Below are 19,139 nucleotides of genomic sequence, written 5' to 3'. Positions count from 1 at the left end.
AGGGTACACAGTGGTTTGAACTTCTGGTTGCAAAACTTGGAAATACTGCCTCTTCCTGCCAGAAACCTCTATCCCATAATGTTAAAATACAGTTAAAAAATGCTAAATAATCAACATGGCAAAGTAGCACTAAACAAACACACCTATTAACATGAGAGTCCACAACAGGAGTCGATGGGGGGGGTGGAGGAGAACAAGGACTGAGGTAACAAATCACATACACTCAGGTAGTAGGGGATTCCACCCTCTGATCAGCAGCTGCAGGAAGTCTGAATACACTGAGGGGAGACAGGACAAGGGAGGGGACTTGTGTCTGAATAGAGTTATATTAATACAGAGAAATGGAGAAGCTTCAACAAATCAAACCTTGTTGCTCTTTATAAAGTACAGATGCTCTCAGCTGGAGAGTAGCGGAAAGGGAGTTTTTAAAATGAAATCAACCCAGCATAGAGTTATTTCCGTGCCCTGGATCTATATGCCAAACAGCCTGGACTTACGACTTCACAGCTGCGTTCTACTGGTTCTTTGCAATAACTTTGTGCTTGTCAGCATCTGCTTTTGACCTGTTTCCGGGGATGAAAAATTAGCACGATCACTTCTTTACTTAAAACTGAAAAAAGGCACTAGCTATGCCCTGCTTGCCGCAAAACTAAAGGTCATCCTGTCTCCTGAACTCTAGCTAGGTATGCTAGCAAGGTAAGATGGATAATAAGCCGAGACTGGCCTTCAGTTACCCTAGGGAGAGAACTAGCAACATCAGTCCACGTTTTGCCTCACTCCCTGGGAGCCATGAAACTTGGCTCAGGGCAAAGTACACCACCGAGGAGGGATGGGACAGGTTATAACCTCCAGGGGAACATTCTGCATTTAGAGGTCCGATCCAGGTAGATGTAAAAACTCCTCATCCACGGAAATGTAACCCCTGTGCGGATACCACACACAAAGCGATGTGTAGCCCCGCTGCTGAGTTCAAGGCAGCGTGAGTTCAGGGATCATCAGCCAAGGACAAGACATTCAGTGTGGCACAAACCCATGAAGCATTCAGTCGGATATTATTGCAGGGGAAAGCTTCACAGCCCCAGATTTGTGGAACAAAGTCAAAAAGGTGCCCAAAGAAAGACAGATGGGCATGCGGTTGCATGGCCAGACTATGAGAGATGTGGATGAAAGGAAACAAAAATATCTAAGTCCTAATAACCCTATGCTCCAGAAGGTGAAGACTGTGCTACAGGAGTTGTGTCTAGTCACCTATGATCTCAAGACACGTTTGTTGTCTAACTTGCAACTTAAACTTACATTAAAATGTGCAAAGGGTGAAAAAAGCCAAACCAACATCAGAAGAGTCAAATAATGCTGACGATGCTGTACAGGAACATGCAGGGTTGGGGGCTGATGGGGATTCACCTCAACTGCATTCAAGTGGTGCTAGCAGAAGGCTCAAAATATCGGCAAATACCAGATTCAGGGAGGAGGATGGTTTTGGCCCCCTCCACCCCAGGCCCTAAACATTTATGAGATTGTGGAAGAGTTCACAGGACATCAACAGGCATAATACTGAAATAAAGATGGGAGGAACTGATGTACACATGGTTCTGGTGTCTAGTAGATGCTCTGTTGTCCACAGAGCGCTGATGGCTTTGTCTCACCAACGCCTGGACCCCGCGGTCACATTAAACGTGATCGCAATGGTTGCCACATGATCCTTTTTGTTTTAGTCAATTTCACGCGTGGATTTTGCTTCTCTGAACACTGTTTTTTGTTGTGGTTGGTTTGAGAGTCCGGTAAACCCAGCACCCAGGAGGTGCTACTGCTTGGCTCCCTTCACCACAAGGGGCAAGACCTTTTCCCTCGGCCAGGTGGTAGGTCTCCAGCTGGACACTGTGGCCACGACAAAAGCCATCCTCGAGTTGGTGGCAGGGGTGCAGCCGTCACATGATGCCATTGGTGAGGTACTGGAAGCCATCATAGAGTTTGGTGGTGATCGACCGCATGCTGCCGTCCACCATCTGTTCAATGAGCAACTGCAGCTGCTCCTCCGTCATGTTCATGTGGAAACGCTCCTTCAGGTTGCGGATGGTACTGGAGCCATGGAAACAGGGCAGCTGAGAACCTAACACATGGGGACAGAGGAGGAGATGAGGAGCAGAGTTAACAGTGAATTCCAAAGCAGCGGGAAGAACTTACACAGAATAGTTGAGAGTCGGAGCAGCCTGGTTTGGGAGGCACGTTTTGCAACTGCTGTCTAGTAATGACAGTGAAACCTGCACAGAGGGTCCCATTAAGGTCTTGTCTGCACTAGGAAGCGACAAGAACAAGTGTTCACAACCATAGCATTGGTCCACATGGTCAGCTGGTGTAAAATGGAGTAACACCATCAACTCCAATGGAGTTGCACAGACATATGACTAGTGGGGATCTGCCCCACTAGTTCCAACGGAGCTGCAGCCATTCACAGCAGCTGGAGAGCTGGTCTTCAGTATAAGCAAGGACATACATTTCACCCATCAACTGGGGGTGGCTAACTCGTCCAGGCTAGGGTTAACAGACCGGCTGACACAATGTTACGGTTGTGTGCTGTGTGGTGCTTAAGCCAGTCTAGTTAAGGAGCTAATACAGAAAAGTAGGCAAAGCCCGAACGAACGGACAACCCCTAATTTCTTAAGCGACCACTTTAAAGTCCCCCGAGTATTCCAATACAATACTGTTTGATGTGTAATTGGAAAGCCAGTCTCTGCCAGGTGAGGAATACCTCGGTGGATGCTTGAAACAGGTGCCCAGTGGAGGAATGTGACTGATTCCCCATTTCTTTCCCCCACTGCACCACACAGACTTTGAACTGTGATACCCTAACCCGGGCTCTTCCCAACTCACCCTGCCGTGAAACTTCAGCCAAATGCAGCGGGAGAGGGGAGGGAGGGAGGAAGAGCTGCTGATTCAGGGTGAGGGTTACCAACTAGTTATTCTGCATGTGTGCAGCATCCTTGCTTGGTGCTGGAGGGTTTTACAGTCTGGGATATAGAACTGCAAAGGAAGTATTGAACCACACCAGCAACAAGTCATTTGGAAATGGTCCAACAAGGCTGCTGCTAGCTGGTCTCTAGCCTGAATGGCCAGACAGGCATGCAGAGGTCAGTGTGCAAGTAGAACTGATGAATGAGGTTGTAACTCTCTCCGTAACTGGGTGTGTGTGGAGGTAAATGGTGTTTTTAACGTACTGGGGTGGCAACTATGTTTGAGGACTGCAGGGGGTCAGACTACGCGGTCATAACGGTCCTTTCTGGCCTTAACCTCTATGAATCTATGAACTGCTTCAAGCTTGGTTACTTGCTGCAGGGAGAGCTGCGAACTAGCTAGGAGTAACAGACTGCAACCCAATGCAGAGAGAGGGCACTGTGTAGACATCATCAGAACACCGACGTGAATGTCCAGTGAAACAATGAAATAGATTAAGACTGGGGATTGCCCTCTGTGTAATTTTAAAGGGGAACAGACCCAATTCACTTACAGCTAGGTGGGACCTTCCACTGTGCAATGGTATAAGATTGGATGGTTATTTCCACTCCTCTAATTTAGGTAGCTAAGTGTGTTATAGTAGGGAAATAAAGTTACAATATCTACAACATTTTTGATTTCCTTTTCCCTCTGCTCTTATGACCAGGCTGGAAACAGAACCCAGATTCCCAATACTCTCTGCTCTAACCATTAGACGACCTGACCATAGGATCCTAGCTGCAAAGCTGTAGCTTGGTGATGCATCCCCTGAATGCTTGCGTTAGGGCAGAGGTGGGCAAGTGCCCGCAGGCCGGATCCGGCCCCTCAGGGCTTTGGATCTGGCCCGCGGGATTGCCCCCCCATGGCGCTGTGCCGCTCTACAGAAGCGGCTGGCACCACTTCCCTGTGGCCCCCAGGCGAGGGGGCAGAGGGCTCCACGCATTGCCCTTGCCTCCAGGCACTGCCCCCCGCAGCTCCCATTGGCTGGGAACGGGGAACTGTGGCCAATGGGAGCTTTGGGGGAGGTGCCTGGAGGTGCAGCAAGGGCAACGCACGCAGAGCCCTCTGCCACCGCCTTCCTCAGGGGCCACAGCGCTGCCTGGAGTGGCGTGGGGCCAGGGACAGGGCAGGCGTGCAGGGAGCCTGCCCTGGCGCGTGCCGCTGCCTCCCCGGAGCTGCTTTAGGTAGGCGGCGCCGGGCCAGAGTCCGAACCATGCCTGCACCCCGCCCCCCAAGTCCCTGCCCTAAGCCCCCTGCCTACACCTCGCACCCCTCCTGCACCCCAACTCCCTGCCCTGAGCCCCCTCGTACATCCTGCACCCCCCCTGCTCCCCAACCCCCTGCCCTGAGCCCCCTCCCGCACCCCTGCCGAGCCCCCTCCTGCACTCCGCACCCCAACCCCCTTCACTGAGCCCCCGCATATACCCCACACCCCTCCTCTGCCCCAATCCCTTGCCCTGAGCCCCTTCCTGAACACCGCAGCCCCTCCCACACCCTGCACTCCCTCACGCACCCCAACCCCCTGACCTGCATACAATTTTCCCACCCAGATGTGGCCCTCGGCCCAAAAAGTTTGCCCACCCCTGCATTAGGGACAGTTTCCCTGGTCCTGTAAGGGGAATGTAGTGAATATAATCCTGCTGCAGTGAGGTTGATAGAGTGGAACATTTATCAGACTAAGATCTCAGCTGTCCCAGCCAACCCACCCTCCCTCCCCCCCCCCACTCAACTGGGGCTGCTCTAACCTGCCACGGTGCTTGGACATTGCCTGGAGCCTGCAAGAGAAAGCAAAGCCCCATGGCAGGTTTGACCATGCACCGCTAGATGGCGGGCAGGCAGCAGTGGCACCCCCGTCCTTGCACAGAGGATTGGGTGGGGGGAGCTCAGAGTGCCAGTCTCAGTGCACACACTACTAGTTGGGGAGCACTGGGCCGCTAGCCCCTTTAAGATCTCATACAATAGCAAACTTATCTGTGAATATTCTATTCTGCTTCCTGACACTCACAGACGACCTGCACTGCCGTATGGACCTGGTTCTGCTGGCTTTCTCCGAAACATCTCTGGCAATCTAGAGGCCAAACTGACACACACTCAGTTATTGGCTTGCTTCTCTCCACACTTCAAGCGGCCACAGGAGCATTATGATTGGCAAACCATTTTCCCCATGGCAGGCAACGTTGCAAATTACATTTTAAAGAAAGGAGTCAAGATCAGCAAGCGAGGTGCCCGCTCTTCAGAAGCTCGGTCCTGCCAAACCTATTTATCTTTCCACAGAATCCCCCCCCCCCACACACACACACACAGTAGTTAAATAGTAGGTTAGACGACATACACAGAATGAGATCGGATCAAAGCATGCTGCCGTTTCCCAGCATTAGCAATCTGACTGAATGCCTACAGGAGTGTCATGATAATTCTCCTCTAGTTCTTTTCCTCACAGGAGATTAAAGGGCTGTCTATACACTAATCCTTACAACGCCTTCAGATAGGCAGGGACGCCACTTAAGGGAAAATTTAAGTCGGAGCGCTTGCTGCTCCCATTGACGTAAGCTGGACTTACGGGTGGTGCTCGGCACTTCTGAAAATCAGCCCCTAAATGACTCTTCCAAAGTCACACAGAGTGAGTGGGAGAGCTGAGAACAGAACCCAGGTGACCTGAGTCCCAATCCCCCGCTCTCACCATTACACAAGACCTCCTCCACGCATCCTCTATATTCAAATCACTACAATTCAAATGGTCTTATGCGGATGCATCATGGGTCTCGCACGAAGATCTAATATTGTCTGAACGGCCAGATTTTCATGTGGTGTTGAATGTCTGTTTTCCATGTGGGAACACTTGCCCAATGCTGCGCAATGAAAAGAAAGACCATTTGGAGGGCAGAGAGAGGGAGAAAAATTCTGCATCTAGCCTTAGCTGTCTCCCCTTTCACAGCACAGGTGTGTGAAATGCCCCTCGGTGTCCTGCCGTGTGTAAGAGCAGGTGGGAGCCATGAGGCCGGAAAGCAGTGCCATACCTTGCTGCATTATCTCCACAATCTGCACGACTTTATCCATGTGCTTTCGGGCAGCGATGAGGCCTTGCAGCATCAGCATCTTGTAGTAGTTAAACATATCACCATCCAGACCGCCCATGACCTGGAAAGCAGATCAGACAGTGAGCACGGGTTCCAGTGACATGCCAAAAGCGTTCCTTAGAGAGGAAATTCCAACAGCAGCCCTGCCAGCAAGGGCAGCTGGGAAAGCACATCAGGAATTATTTAAAAAGGCACCTTTATTTGAAGGATCTAACTTTATGGTAAGACTTTGCACTTCTATATCAACTTTCTTCCTAGGATCTGAGAGTTCTTTAGGAATAAGAATTGTCTTCTACAGTGCCGTTCATTTGAATACTTTGCAGAAATCAATTACAATTCTCGTAACTACTCTTCCACAAGAAGTAGGAATCACCCCTCTTGTACAGATGGGGAAACTGATGCAAAGAGAAGAAGGGATTTGCCCAAGATCACAGAGGAAGTGTGTATGGAAGAGAACCCAAGAGTCTGGGATTCCAGTCCCCTGCTCTAACCACTAGACCACACACCCTCCCAAATCTGGGAACAGAACTCAGGTTTCCTGGCTCCTGATTCTGTGCCTCAAACCACAAGACCCTTTTCCTTCCTGGCAGAATGTAGCTATAGTTCACTTACATCAACGAACTCCGTTGTGAGCTTGAAGGCAGATGTCTCGAAGCCAAGGTTCCTGGGGGAGCTGGAGAGAATGAACCCAAAATCTATATGGATGATGTGTCCATCTGCATCCAGCAATATATTGCCATTGTGCCTTGAAGGGAAATGAGAACGAGAGAGAAAACTATCAACGAGCTCATATTTCAGACACCACCTCCTTGCCAGCTGGAGAACCACGTCCCCACACGGTAAAGAGCTGAAAGGTCCTCACCCAATGCGGAGGAGCAACTGCTTGAGCACTGACAAAACAAATAGGTACTGGCTTCAGTTGAAGCCAGCAGCATCACCTGTTAATGTCAAGTACACACAGGGCTGTACATTTTCTCTGCCTCTTGTACAACACTACCAAAAAATAACGTTTTAACTAGGTACATATATGGGGGTTTATTGCTTACAAAACAGCCCTGCAATTACACAGCGAACGCTCCAAGCAGCCCGGCTTCAACACAAACGAACTCTCACCACTGAAATTTCAGGTTCCCCTATGGTGACACACCAGCCACTTCCCACTGTTCTGATTCCCCAGCAAGCACCAGGAGAGGATGCCACTGCTCTCAGGGATTCCCTGACACATACAGCGGGGAGAGGGAGAAGACACGGAGAGGTAAATGGAATCTTGAATAATGGATGCCATTTTGGAAAGTCCTTCAAACCTTACTACCCGCTTTGGGGGGTTTAATACACTTCTCTAAGGGTCAATACTCAAGACAGCAATTCCCTGATTGCCGCCCTACAGTGGTTGGTCCCAAGGCCCGATGGGCAAGGATGGCATGGAAATTCTTTGTGCTCGGACTGCAGCCTCTTCACTCCAACACACAGGGCCCACCTGTCTTTGACCTGTAGCAGGTAGCACACCAGGCAGTAGCCAGCACAGCTCTGCACAAAGTTCCTCTGGGCCGTCAGAAACGCTTCGGTAGTGTAGTTGCCATGCTCCTGGAGGAAGTAGTCCAGCAGCGAGAGCTGGGATTGTTTCTTGACTTGGTGGATGGACACTGCGTTGACAACCGGCTCGATCATGCCGCTGTCTGCAGAGATGACGAGGATCTTGTATGGCTTGATCCACAAGGGCACGCGCTCCTGCTCCCAAATAGACTGAAAGAGAGAGTGTTGTGAGTCAAACGCACCAATGGGCTGCGTTTACAGACCCACAGCACTAGTGGGCGGTGTCTTGCTCTTTTCCTACCTGCAGTTGTTTAAGGACCTGGAACGCTAGCAATTCTTGCCGGAGGTCATCTCCACATTTGACAATCACCGAGAGGAGGCGCCAGTTTGGAAGATGGCCATAAGGGGAGCCTTCCCTGATCCGCCTGTGGGGAAATCGCAAAGGGTTAAAGACCGAGGAGAGCCTCTGCCTGCTCCATGGTATCTCTGGAAAGAGCCTAGCACAACAGCGTAGTAACAAGACAGCAGCTGTAAGTCAGTACCAAGAGGTGGATTTCGATTCAAGAATTTCTAGGCTAGGGATGTTTCTCTTTCACTGCTAGCATGTGCTTAAATGCTTTGCTAAACAGGGATAGTCTTCAGTGCTTTGCTGACTTGGGGCTTTAGGACTGTCAGTTCTTGGAGCCGGGACAGTCATTTATTATGTTTGTATAGCACTGACACAACGGGGCCCTGACCAAGTGCCATAGATCAATGTTAAACAAGCAGAGAAGATGCCAAACTATACAGCAGCAGGAATTAAGCAGCACTGGAAGGAAATAAGGCCCTTTTCTATCACTTCCCCTCCCACCCACAATCACACCCGCTCCAAAAGAATAAGCCAAGCACCAAGCTTGCGGGACTCAGAGCGCCCTGGAACACGGAGCCTAAATCAATCACTGCTGTGTACGGAGGACCTTTTGTTTTGAAAATCCTGAATCTGAGTCAATATTTGCTCCCTAAAGGCCGCCAGGGCCCAAAGCTGAGGCCCCACATTTACTTACAGAGCAAATCAGCACAGGCAGCCCCAAGGGAAGCTATTCCATAGAGACGTAGCTGGGATTTCAACACGGACCTATTACAGGAATGGGGCGATTCAGCTTTCCCATGTACCCCACCCACCTCCTTCACTCATACCTGACTTTCTCCTGCCAGGGCTCCTTCAGGGCAACAGCAGAAGGATCCTCAGGGTCCCTCCTGAAAGCTGTTGGGGTGTGTGCGAGCTGCTCGGAGAGGCGCCGTCTAGAAAGTAAAGTCATTAAAAATACAAGTCTGCTTTCCACAAGAGAGGTTTCAGTGACAATGCAATACCATCATACACATGTTAGCCCAAAGCACCTTACAAAGCTTGTATTGTCAGGGATCACTTCACCCATCACTGACATGCAGACCCCGCTTTGGAGTGGTCTCCAACACTGTTGTTTAACAGTGCAACAATCCTACCCAACAGTTTCAGGTAGGGGATGAAAACGAATGCCGTATCTAACGGAAACAGCAGAGGTTAATTTTCCATGGGCTGAATTTACTCCTACAAATTAGGAAAATGGGGCTTCCACCACTATGTCTTTGGGACACACATGGGCAGAACCACAGTCTTCAGTCTCATTCAAGTGAGCCAATTTTCAGCAACACTGCACCTCCTAAAGCTAGCTAAGAGGCTGCATCAAGTACCATCTCCAAAGAAGAACCTCACCAACTGAACCATCAACTCCAGCTCCTGTAGCTTCATGTTTCCCTTGGAGATCGTGCCTTCAAGTACTGACCTGGCCTAAGCTTATTTAGCTTCTGAGATCTCAGATCTGTTGTAACATGCATGCTCACACCACATGTATCACCAAATGGCTACTAAATGGTCAACTGACTCCCCTGATGAAGAATTTACCTTTTGACTTTGGTCTTGCTCCTAGTTTTCAAAGAGACTCAGACCTGACACTGAACTTTGCTTAGGTGAAAGAGCCACCTGTTTAGAAGAGGCTTTGGAATTAATTCATGCTGCACATCCCATTACACACAGCCATTATTCAGTCCTCACCTGCCTCCAGTCCAGGAACATACGGGCACTTGATGCTCAGGCTAAGTGAGAAAGATGAGGAGTACTAACTAACGGGCTTTTTCTCCAGAGATTTAATGGAGATGCCCTGTGTTACTCCTCCTCACCTGACACAAAGGCTTGTTTTAAATAAAGCCAGTGAAACCCATCTCCAGGCTCTGCGGTCTTGAAGAATCCCTGTTACAGCAAGGGAAATCTCCCCGCCACAACACAAGCTCACTGTTACCTAATATCGCCAGCTGCTATGAACACAGGCTCTTTGCTGTCTTGGCTGGTGATGCTGTCCACAGAGAACTGGGAAATATTGTCACAGCTGTTGGTGTGCATCTCCGGAAGCTGGAAAGAGAGACGCAAGACTGAGTTACAGACCAGCAAGTCTCAGCGTTCTCCTTAGTGCAAAATGATAAAATGTTACATTTATAAACCTTTCAGTCCAAAGGATCCATTAATCACGTTCAGAGCCACTGAAGCAGCCACTTCTAGGGTGAAGGAGGTGAGCTTACACACTGTCCAACAGCAGGGCAAACCCTGGCTATGAGAAGTGTCCCATGGGACCTTTAATAGCCATGCAGCACAGACAGGCCCCATTTTTAAGGTCTCATCCGAAAGAGAAGAACGGGCACAGAGTGAACTGCACAGCACTCGATTATCTACCTTGACAGGATGAATGACGGAGTCTCTCCTGCCAAGATTTGAATCCAGGGCTCCAGGCAGGCTTGCTATTTTGATCTCCGAGCCACGGCATTTTAATGGGTTAGGATGAAGATTTCACGTTGTTGTTTGCACTCCGTGCCTGGGATGTGCTGCACTGTACAAAAGCTTTCAGTGCACAAAAGGCTGCTCACAAGAGAAAGTCTCTTGCACACACCTTTCCTTTACAAGCCAGGCAGCTACTCCTACCACAATCATGGCTGGGAAGTCCCTTGTTCACCAACTAGTTCTAGAATGCAGCCGTGCTCCAGCTAGCTCAGCACTCTCACTGCGGGACATACCGAAAGGGAAGGAGTAAGACATTACAGACAAAGCTGTAGAGACATCCTGCTGAGCATGGCAAAGAGACAAACCCTTGTGTATTCCACTCAAGCGACTCCGCTCTGGCACAGAGAACAGCATCCAGGCCTCCTTGGCTGCAAGGAGTCACCAAAATAGGAACCGTCTGAGTAGGGGAGGTCCCACCGAGAACAGACTGCACTATGTGTCCCCTCTCCCTTACAACAGGGACGCAGTTCTATGGCTAGGACTCATTTTCCCCACTGGGTTTCTAGGCTTCGCGACGGGGAGTTTGGCTCCAGCGCCATTGGCTGCCTCACCTCCACCTGCAGTTCCCCAATATCGTCCACAGACCAGGCTTCATCATCGTTGTCATAGTTGGGAACGGTGGTGAAGCTGCTGGCCCTCTGCTCATGAGTGATCCCACATTCTGGCAGGTTCTCCACAGACCTCGTACTCCGGATGCGGTTTTCCGGAATCCGGGCCGGCACATTAGTGGTGTCAAAATTTTCACATTCAAGTACTTCAACGTAGATTAAATAAGGAGCCTGAGGGAAGCAGAAACAAATGTCACTCACACAGGGTGACACAACTTACACTGGCCAGGGTCCGAGTCCTTCATTTCTCTCTTGCTTTGCAGTTCACTTTTAACACTGGCCAGTATCTAGCTGTTCCATCATCAAACCACCCTGAACTTAAATCAATCTACCCGCTGTCTCATCTTAGCCATGGTCTTGGTCCAGGACTAGGGCTCACACTTGCTACCAAAGTCCTGTGACTAATAATAATCGCTGTCTTCCAAATACTCTGGAGTAAGCTAAGTCTTTTTACAAATGGGAAAACAGAGGTTTGTGTGTCACAGACCAAGTTAGTGCCACGTTTGGGAGTTCCTGACTCTGAGTCCTAGACCCTGGTACTCTCTACAATTTTCAGTGGTACCATCACTGGTAGGCAATTAAAGTATGTAACTAATAAATATGCCTTTAATTTACATTCCAGATGAAGGCAGGAAGGGGATTATAGTCATTTGTATTGATACTGAAAATGAGAGGATCAAATAAAATAATATTGCAATATTTTGAAACTAGAAGTATCTCGGCTTGTTTAGTGCACAAGCACAGGTGCACAGAGTAAGGTAAATGGAACAAGACCTGCTTAGTGTCAGATGCTAATTACCTTGAGTAGCACCAAAGTGCGTATTTGACTCTGATATTTAAGGGACATCAGTAACATTCACATCAATGCAAAACTAACTTACAACCACCGGAAGAAAAAACGGTGAGCTTGGAGGGCTCAATCCTGCAAGGTACTGAGCATTTTGGCAGCGACCTCACAAAGCACATCAGAACATGCTTAACTTGAAGCACATGAGTAGCAGGGCCGCCCGAGGGGGCGGGGGGGGCAAGTGGGGCAATTTGCCCCACAGGGGCCCCCATGAGAATATAATATTCTAACTTTTTTTTATGGAAGGGGCTCCCAAAATTGCTTTGCCCCAGGCCCCCTGAATCCTCTGGGCGGCCCTGGTGAGTAGTGTGACTGGAGTTAATGGGAGCGCTTGCGTGCTTATGAGCTTTGCCAGAGCTCAAAGCCATGAAGAAACAACCCTTTAAAAGAGCGGCCTTATATTCTGCCCCAGATGCCAGTAGCTTAGATATAACCCAGCTATGAATATTACCCTAATCTCTCTGGTCGATTTTTCTGACATTATTGGGCTGGACTCTCAGATGCTGAATGCCTGCAGGTCCCATTTGTTTCCACGGGAGTTATGCTGCTGAAATCCAGTTCTTATCACACAGCACTGAAACCACGCCACCATTAAACTCGGCCCTTTTTCTGAAGGGCTGTTGTTAGGGTTTGAAGGTGGCTCAGAGGGACATGACTCCAGGAACATCTCAAACCTAACATTAGAAAGCTTTGGGGAAACTTCCTCTCGCTCAAGCCTTCTCTGGCCTCTCCCCTCCCAACTCCCCTTGCATGGACTCCTCTTCCTACCTCTCTCGAGTCCTTGACCTTCTCAAGTGATGCAGCCCAGGCAATGATAGCAGGGAAGCAACGGGGCTGCTATATGCTGCTCTACCTGCTACATCTCTGTACCATATGGTGACGACAGACCCTGCCAGGTGAATCTTATTTAGGCCTGGTTAAGAGAAGGTGAATGATTATTTATTTAGCTTAATATCCGTAAGATGCAGTGAGCTACGTTCTTCAGGCTGGGTTCTCTGAAGTCAGCTGTTAAGGGAAGTGCTAATTTTACAATGCTTCAAGAGAATTACCCTTCCTTGCTCAGCCACTCTTACCTTATCCTTGGAGTTGAGTACCACCGCCTGGGTGTGGGGCACCCGCACCACGTGATGGTCGAAGCCAGCTGTGGGAAGCCAGATGCGTGCCGGAAGCTTATGGTTAAGTAAAGACAGCTCCGAGATAAGACGCTGAGTCTTCTGCTCTTTGGTGGGCAAAGTGGCTAGTCTCTTCCCGATGGCCATGAGGGATTTGATGAATTCTCTCTCGGGGGCAAGTCTGACAGGCTAAAATGTTTTAAGGAAGCGGGAGAAGAGAGTTATAAGGCGACAGTTGTGTGTGTAAGATACCCATAGTTCTACAATTAGGAGTCAGCCTGAAATTGTTGGGATAAATTGCACATGGAAGAAAAGCTTCTACTACCTGTCTGATGCTCTTGTGAATATAAGGAGCAGGTGATCATCTGTAAAACAGGACACTAGAAAAGTATGTATATTGAACACAAGAACCTCCCTAGAGCATTTCACTCACCTTGAAACTGGCCATTTCCACTGGGATAAAAATCTTCGCACCACAATCCCACTGTGGAGCTAACTTAACATGGTTATTTTTGTTCACTTATTCATCTATCTTTGCAACAGCACAGATCTGGCAACAGTGTAAAGTCTCTACTCCTTGAGAGCCATTAGAGGGAGCCCAGATCTTTTTCTCTAATTCTACCAGCCTCACACAGTTACTTTGCCAGGTTGGATTGTTTAAGTCAAAATCTGGGGAATATTTCTCAGAATTCTGACCATTTTATGGGGGGATTAAACTTCAAGCTTAAAGTGCAGGTTAAAGCTTTTAACCATTAACACATTTGTGAATGGGGCTGCTGCATTTTGCAGGTTAAACAGGGTTCTACTCATTTTGAGCGGCTGAACTGTAACTTGAAATGGTAGCCATTGACGGTTGAATTTTGCCATTAAAGACAGAATTAAAAGCTGTGAAGCACCCCCATCACCAATCATGCTAGAAATGCACATGCAAAAGCTATGTAGCATGGGAAAAGAGCGCAAAGGAAAAGGTATTTATAACAGAGCACCTTTTAGAACTATGAAAGACTAAGTGAAGTTGGTAAAAAAGAAAAATAGCCATCTAGTTAACATTAATGTCCTTTTCCATCCCCTGGAAGAGCAGAGGGGTTTAGTTTTTGTCTGTAGTCCACATCAAAAAGCTTTCATGCTTCAATGTAAGTGTAGCACCTCACGCTATAAAGCAGTCAATGGTCACCCTCCTGAAGACAGCAGCTTTCCCTCACCAAGCTACGCTGGCTAACAAAGTATAGGTGTCCTTGCGAGAGGAGGAAATAGCATCCAAGGAAACATGATCAATTGCGACCACCAGGCATAGAATGAATATTTAAAAACTCTGCGCCATCCGATGTTAGGTCCTTTAACATACATACATCAGAACTGCATCATGTAGGTCCCATCTTCTATTTTAACAACCCCCATCCAAAGTAGAATAACCCTGTCTGTATGCTACCTTTCAGCCTGGCATCCTGACTCCACTATACAGAAACTACCTCTCTGCACTTCTGGTAGCTTTGTTCCTTCTTGTTCCTGACCACCACCCTGATGCTAACATACTCACTGCAGGGCTAGGTGCAAACTGGTCAAAACAAATATTCTAACCCTCCAGAAGTATCCATGACACTGAAGCCATCCACCTTTTCCACAGAATCTTTTGGGCTGTTTCAACCAAAACCCCAAAATGCTGCAATAGCTTATTATGATTATTGCTACTATTGTAAAGTTCGTTGTGCCTCATGGCTCAAGTCAATTTTCATCTTTGGCGTGTGTGCATCTGATAATTTCACATACAAAAATCAAGCAGCATAGTTTATGCATATTGAAACTTTCATGCATTGCACACGCTAGTGAGATATTCAATAAAACCTAGTTACTGCAGTAGTGATTTATGATTGTGTCCAATAGGAGAATTAGTGAATGGAACTCTGAGCTGCATAAACATAACAGCATGCTAAGAGTGAAACCCTGCTTTCCTCAAGAGGACTGTTCAAGTCTTGGTCTGCTAAGGAGAGAGCACTGGTACATCTATGGCAATGCACAATTCAGCTCATCAATTCAACATCTTATATTTTCCTGGTTTTTAAACTGTTTAATACTTAGCATTCATACGATGTTTCTCCTTGACAAAATACTTCGCAAACATTAACCAATTAAGCTTCACAGCCCCTCAAGTGAGCGAACGCTTGGCACTTAAATCACTTTTTATCTATAGCTCAGAGCATTTACAAAGTTACATATCATCCCTGTTTTAGGAAGAGGGAAGCAGAGTGAGAGAAGGGAAGTGACTTGCACAAAGCTACTGTCAGACAGGAAGAGAACTCAGAAGTTCTAGGCTCTCAGTAGAAGGGCTCTACATAAGCCTGAGAGTTTGTCTCTCTCGCCAACAAAAGTAGGTCCAATAAAACATATTACCTCCCCCACCTTCTCTCTCTAATATCCTGGGTCCAACACGGCTACAACAACATTGCATAGATAGTTCCTGGAAGTTTGTCTGGATTATGGACCTTCGGAGCAACCTCAGGCCCTCAACTCCTCCAGTCAGTGGTGCACTGCCAGGAAATGCCCTCCCTATTGGTTGTTATTGCTAAGTTCCTGAGTGCCAAGCAACTCATTGAGATATACACACAATGGAAAATTAATCACTCCCTTGCGTCCTGTTACAGAGGCCATTTTGGAAAATTTAAACACCCAGCTGGATCCACACTGTCACTGACCTTGAATGGTACCCGTAACCTAAGCTCCGTCTCTATATAACGGACACTGAACCGCAGAAAGGTCCGACAGATTGAATTAAGCCGATGCAGCCCTGCCTTCCAGCATCAGAAAGTAAAGAGTAAGCTTACCTGACACTGGATCATGACATTAAACTAACTTCTGAGGCCAAGCAGAGAGAGGTGGAAGTGAAACCTTACTCCTTCATTCAGGTTCTCAGCATAGTTAAGTATGCTAGTACTCCCTGGGCCAATATAGACGCTTACTTGATACTACAGCACCACATTTAACTGATGACGTTTTAAAACGCGCTCCGTCCCCTAAAAAAACCTGCCTAAGTTAAACCATGACATTTTAGGTCTGGATGCTGCTGAATAACCACAATGGGCCTTACTCCAATTATAAACACACCTCAGAGAACGGACATGCTAAGGTCACTCAGGACAATGTCTTGCAGGGATCAGAACCAGACATTTGCTATGCTCAGGTTGTGTGGGGATGGGGGTGGGGGAGGGGGGAGATAATTTTGGTTTGATCTGGAGCAAGCCCTGTGGTCTGCTCAGGAGTTAGGATGAAAATGGTTTGGGGAGCAGTGCTTGGGTCATCTATTTTAACAACTGTCCTCTCATAAGCATGTTCCTTCCCTAAGGAATCGTAGGTCATTTTCATCTTTAATTTCATATAAGTACCATCTACTCCAGCCTCTCAGCCTGCACAGAAGGTTGTCCCTTCCCCAGGGTTTTTGCCCAGTTTAGTTTTAGTGTCCCAAGCAGTGGGGGTCTCCCCACTTCCCTTTGGGGCACCTGGCATCGGCCACTGTTAGAAGTCAGGATACTGGGCTAGATGGAGCTTTGGTCTGACCCAGTCTGGCCATTCTTATGTTCTGCAATTCTAAGAGATCTTATTGTCAAAAAGCATTTCCCAATGCTCCATCTATATTTTCCTTGTCTCCATCATCATCCCCATATCCCCATCCTAGCCCTATCCCATTCGGTCCACTCTAAGCAATTCCTCTCTCTTGCTCCTTGGCGTGTGTATTCAAACATTTGTAGATTGCTATGATCCCACTTCGTCAGGCTATACGGACTTCACACTTAGTCTTTCCTCAATTCAATCCCCCTCCCGTCTCCCTCACCACATTTCTTTGCTTTTTTTCTGAGCTCCCTCCAGTTTATATCTTTTTGGTGCCAGAAATAAGCAACACCACAGGTGCTGTCTCACAGCTATACCCGGCAGAATCTCAGTTGTATCCAGTTTCTCATCATATTACATGTTCTTTCACTTCCACTACTAAACTGGTAGAGACTCCTACCTGATCCACTGAAAGCTAGACAATATTTACAGATGGTGTGTAGCACAAGAAGCAGGGCACGGGCCTTTACAGAAATAGAGCAATGGTGCATAGACTAGAACGGATGTTCTACAGGGCATCTGGACTCTTCCAGCTAGCTGTGCACTGCCACTAGATTTCAAGGTTAAAAAGATTAATTATCAGGAATACCACATATCTCAGACACGTGCATGTGTATGTGTATAAAAACTATAGGCAAATTAGCTAGGCACAGGTGTCTGCAGCTGGTTTATAAATAGGGCATAAATGTTTGCAAAGAGTCTGATTGGCTACAATAAAGGTCTGCCATGTTCAAGCATGACATGAATAACCATGATTAGTGAAGCCTGAAAAATAGATTTTTCTCCTGAGGGAGAAAGGCAGAAGCCAACACCACACTGAGTCCCTTCAGGTTACAGAAGAAGCATTTAAATGGTAAGTGGATCTCACAAGCTTCAGGCAACATTGATGTGAGAACTATAAAACTGAAAGCACTGATATGAAAGTAACAACTATCACTATAAAATATAGAAAACATTTTGCTCTTCTACAGCCCCTTCTATCCAAGGATCTGAAGGCATTTTGCAAACATTAAGCCTTCTAACAACCCTATGGAGGTATTTAAGTATTGTCCTCTTTTTCAGACAAAATAAGGAATAGAAAAATGTAGCGACCCAAGGTCACGCAGCAATACAGTGGCAGAGCTAGGAACCGAACCCAGGAGTCCTGGCTCCCAGTCACCACTTCTCTAAGCATTGGCTCTTGAGAAGACCCTATCATCCTTGGTATATATTTTAAGGTTGGCTTAGTATATCAATAAATGCCAACCCAGTTCAGTGTGATGCTTCTAAATTGGTTGTACAAGAACAGCATTGAGTCACTTTATGAGCCCACTGTAAGGTTTCATTTACCATCCTTTTCTTACCGTTTCACACACAGCAACTGTGGAAATAATCCTAGAACACGATAAGACTTCAAATCTACTCATTAGAGGAGCAAGATACAGTCAGGTAAATTTCAAATTATTTGACTAACAAAATGGTATGTAAGACACTGTAAATAATTATATTAAAAAGACAAACCCCACAGCGCTCGATAAGTGATTTTTGATCATGGACTACATAGTCAATACATGGGAAGCCAATCATGAATCCCAAAGTGAGAATGTGCACTGTTAGGAAAATGGTACAAATTAGAGAGAGAGAGATGCCCTTGATTAAAAATGAAAAATGTTTCATAATAAGAGAAGAATTATTAGGGAACATCCGTTTTGATCTAAAGGAATTTCAGACAGAAAGAAAACTGATTTTTGTGGAAAGAGCAAATTAAATTCCATCTGGCAGACAACTTGTAAGAAAATTTAAGGAAACAGCATTTCCTCTAACTAGAGGGGAGAATACACACGGACGGGTTTGAATGAGTATTCAAAAGTCAGTATCATCAGCCAGATTATTCACCTGCGTTGAAGCTTTTAATTTTTTGTATCTCCATAGCTGGGTATTTATTGACGAATTACAATATCTAACTTACAGGCCCCCTCATGACTTCTTGTTTGCTTTAGTCAAAATTGTACAAGCAAAAATTCCCAAAGCTCTGTTTAACTTGTATTTCACTGCAGGCTACTGAAAAGCATAAACTGGACAAATGTTATTCTCGTGTTCAGATCAAAATGTTATCAACTTCTCTGTTTTGCCTCTGCATAAGACAGGATAGCAGAACTTTGCTACAGCTCGAGGACTCAGCCAATAGAATGCATGCACTGGGTATAAAATGCTGGCATAGAACTGCTCTTGCAAAAATGCAGTGTTCTACATGGAGTGGCTTAATATCAGAGCTCTGCCAGGTGACCAGAGATTAGTATTTCAGGACACAGAGGAAATGCTGCTGCAAAATAAGGAAGCCAGGCAACCCAGCCACTAGAACAAAACTGGCCAAACTTACGGAACAGAATGATTTATCAAGACTTTCCGTACTCGATGAGAATTCCTGGGAAAAGGATGAAAGGATTTTTTTTTTTTTTTTTTTTTTTTTTTAGAAAAATAAAGAAAGAAAGAAGGGGGAGAAAAGGCAATAGTTTAGCTCCAATTTTATAAGACCATTTTTCA

General features: G+C 47.0%; 1 protein-coding gene across 3 annotated transcripts in view; it reads right to left on the bottom strand.

Annotated features, from left to right (window-relative positions):
• Positions 1–351: 351 nt before the first annotated feature.
• Positions 352–19,139, bottom strand: part of PI4KB (phosphatidylinositol 4-kinase beta) — a 60,795-nt gene continuing 42,007 nt past the window's right edge. For 2 of the 3 annotated variants that reach the window (XM_054010422.1, XM_054010420.1), the window contains exons 4-13: positions 18,976–19,020; positions 12,978–13,205; positions 11,001–11,228; positions 9,917–10,026; positions 8,778–8,882; positions 7,903–8,026; positions 7,546–7,811; positions 6,681–6,813; positions 6,009–6,129; positions 352–2,110 (exon numbers count right to left, since the gene is read on the bottom strand). In XM_054010422.1, the coding sequence (XP_053866397.1) occupies positions 1,929–2,110; positions 6,009–6,129; positions 6,681–6,813; positions 7,546–7,811; positions 7,903–8,026; positions 8,778–8,882; positions 9,917–10,026; positions 11,001–11,228; positions 12,978–13,205; positions 18,976–19,020 (1,542 nt within the window). In that variant the 3' untranslated portion in view covers positions 352–1,928. The remainder of the gene's footprint in view (positions 2,111–6,008; positions 6,130–6,680; positions 6,814–7,545; positions 7,812–7,902; positions 8,027–8,777; positions 8,883–9,916; positions 10,027–11,000; positions 11,229–12,977; positions 13,206–18,975; positions 19,021–19,139) is intronic. The other variant, XM_054010423.1, reaches the window with a different exon arrangement.

This window comes from Malaclemys terrapin, chromosome 21 (assembly GCF_027887155.1).
Source record: "Malaclemys terrapin pileata isolate rMalTer1 chromosome 21, rMalTer1.hap1, whole genome shotgun sequence".
NCBI lineage: Eukaryota > Metazoa > Chordata > Testudines > Emydidae > Malaclemys > Malaclemys terrapin.
This window is presented reverse-complemented; position numbering and strand designations above follow the sequence as displayed.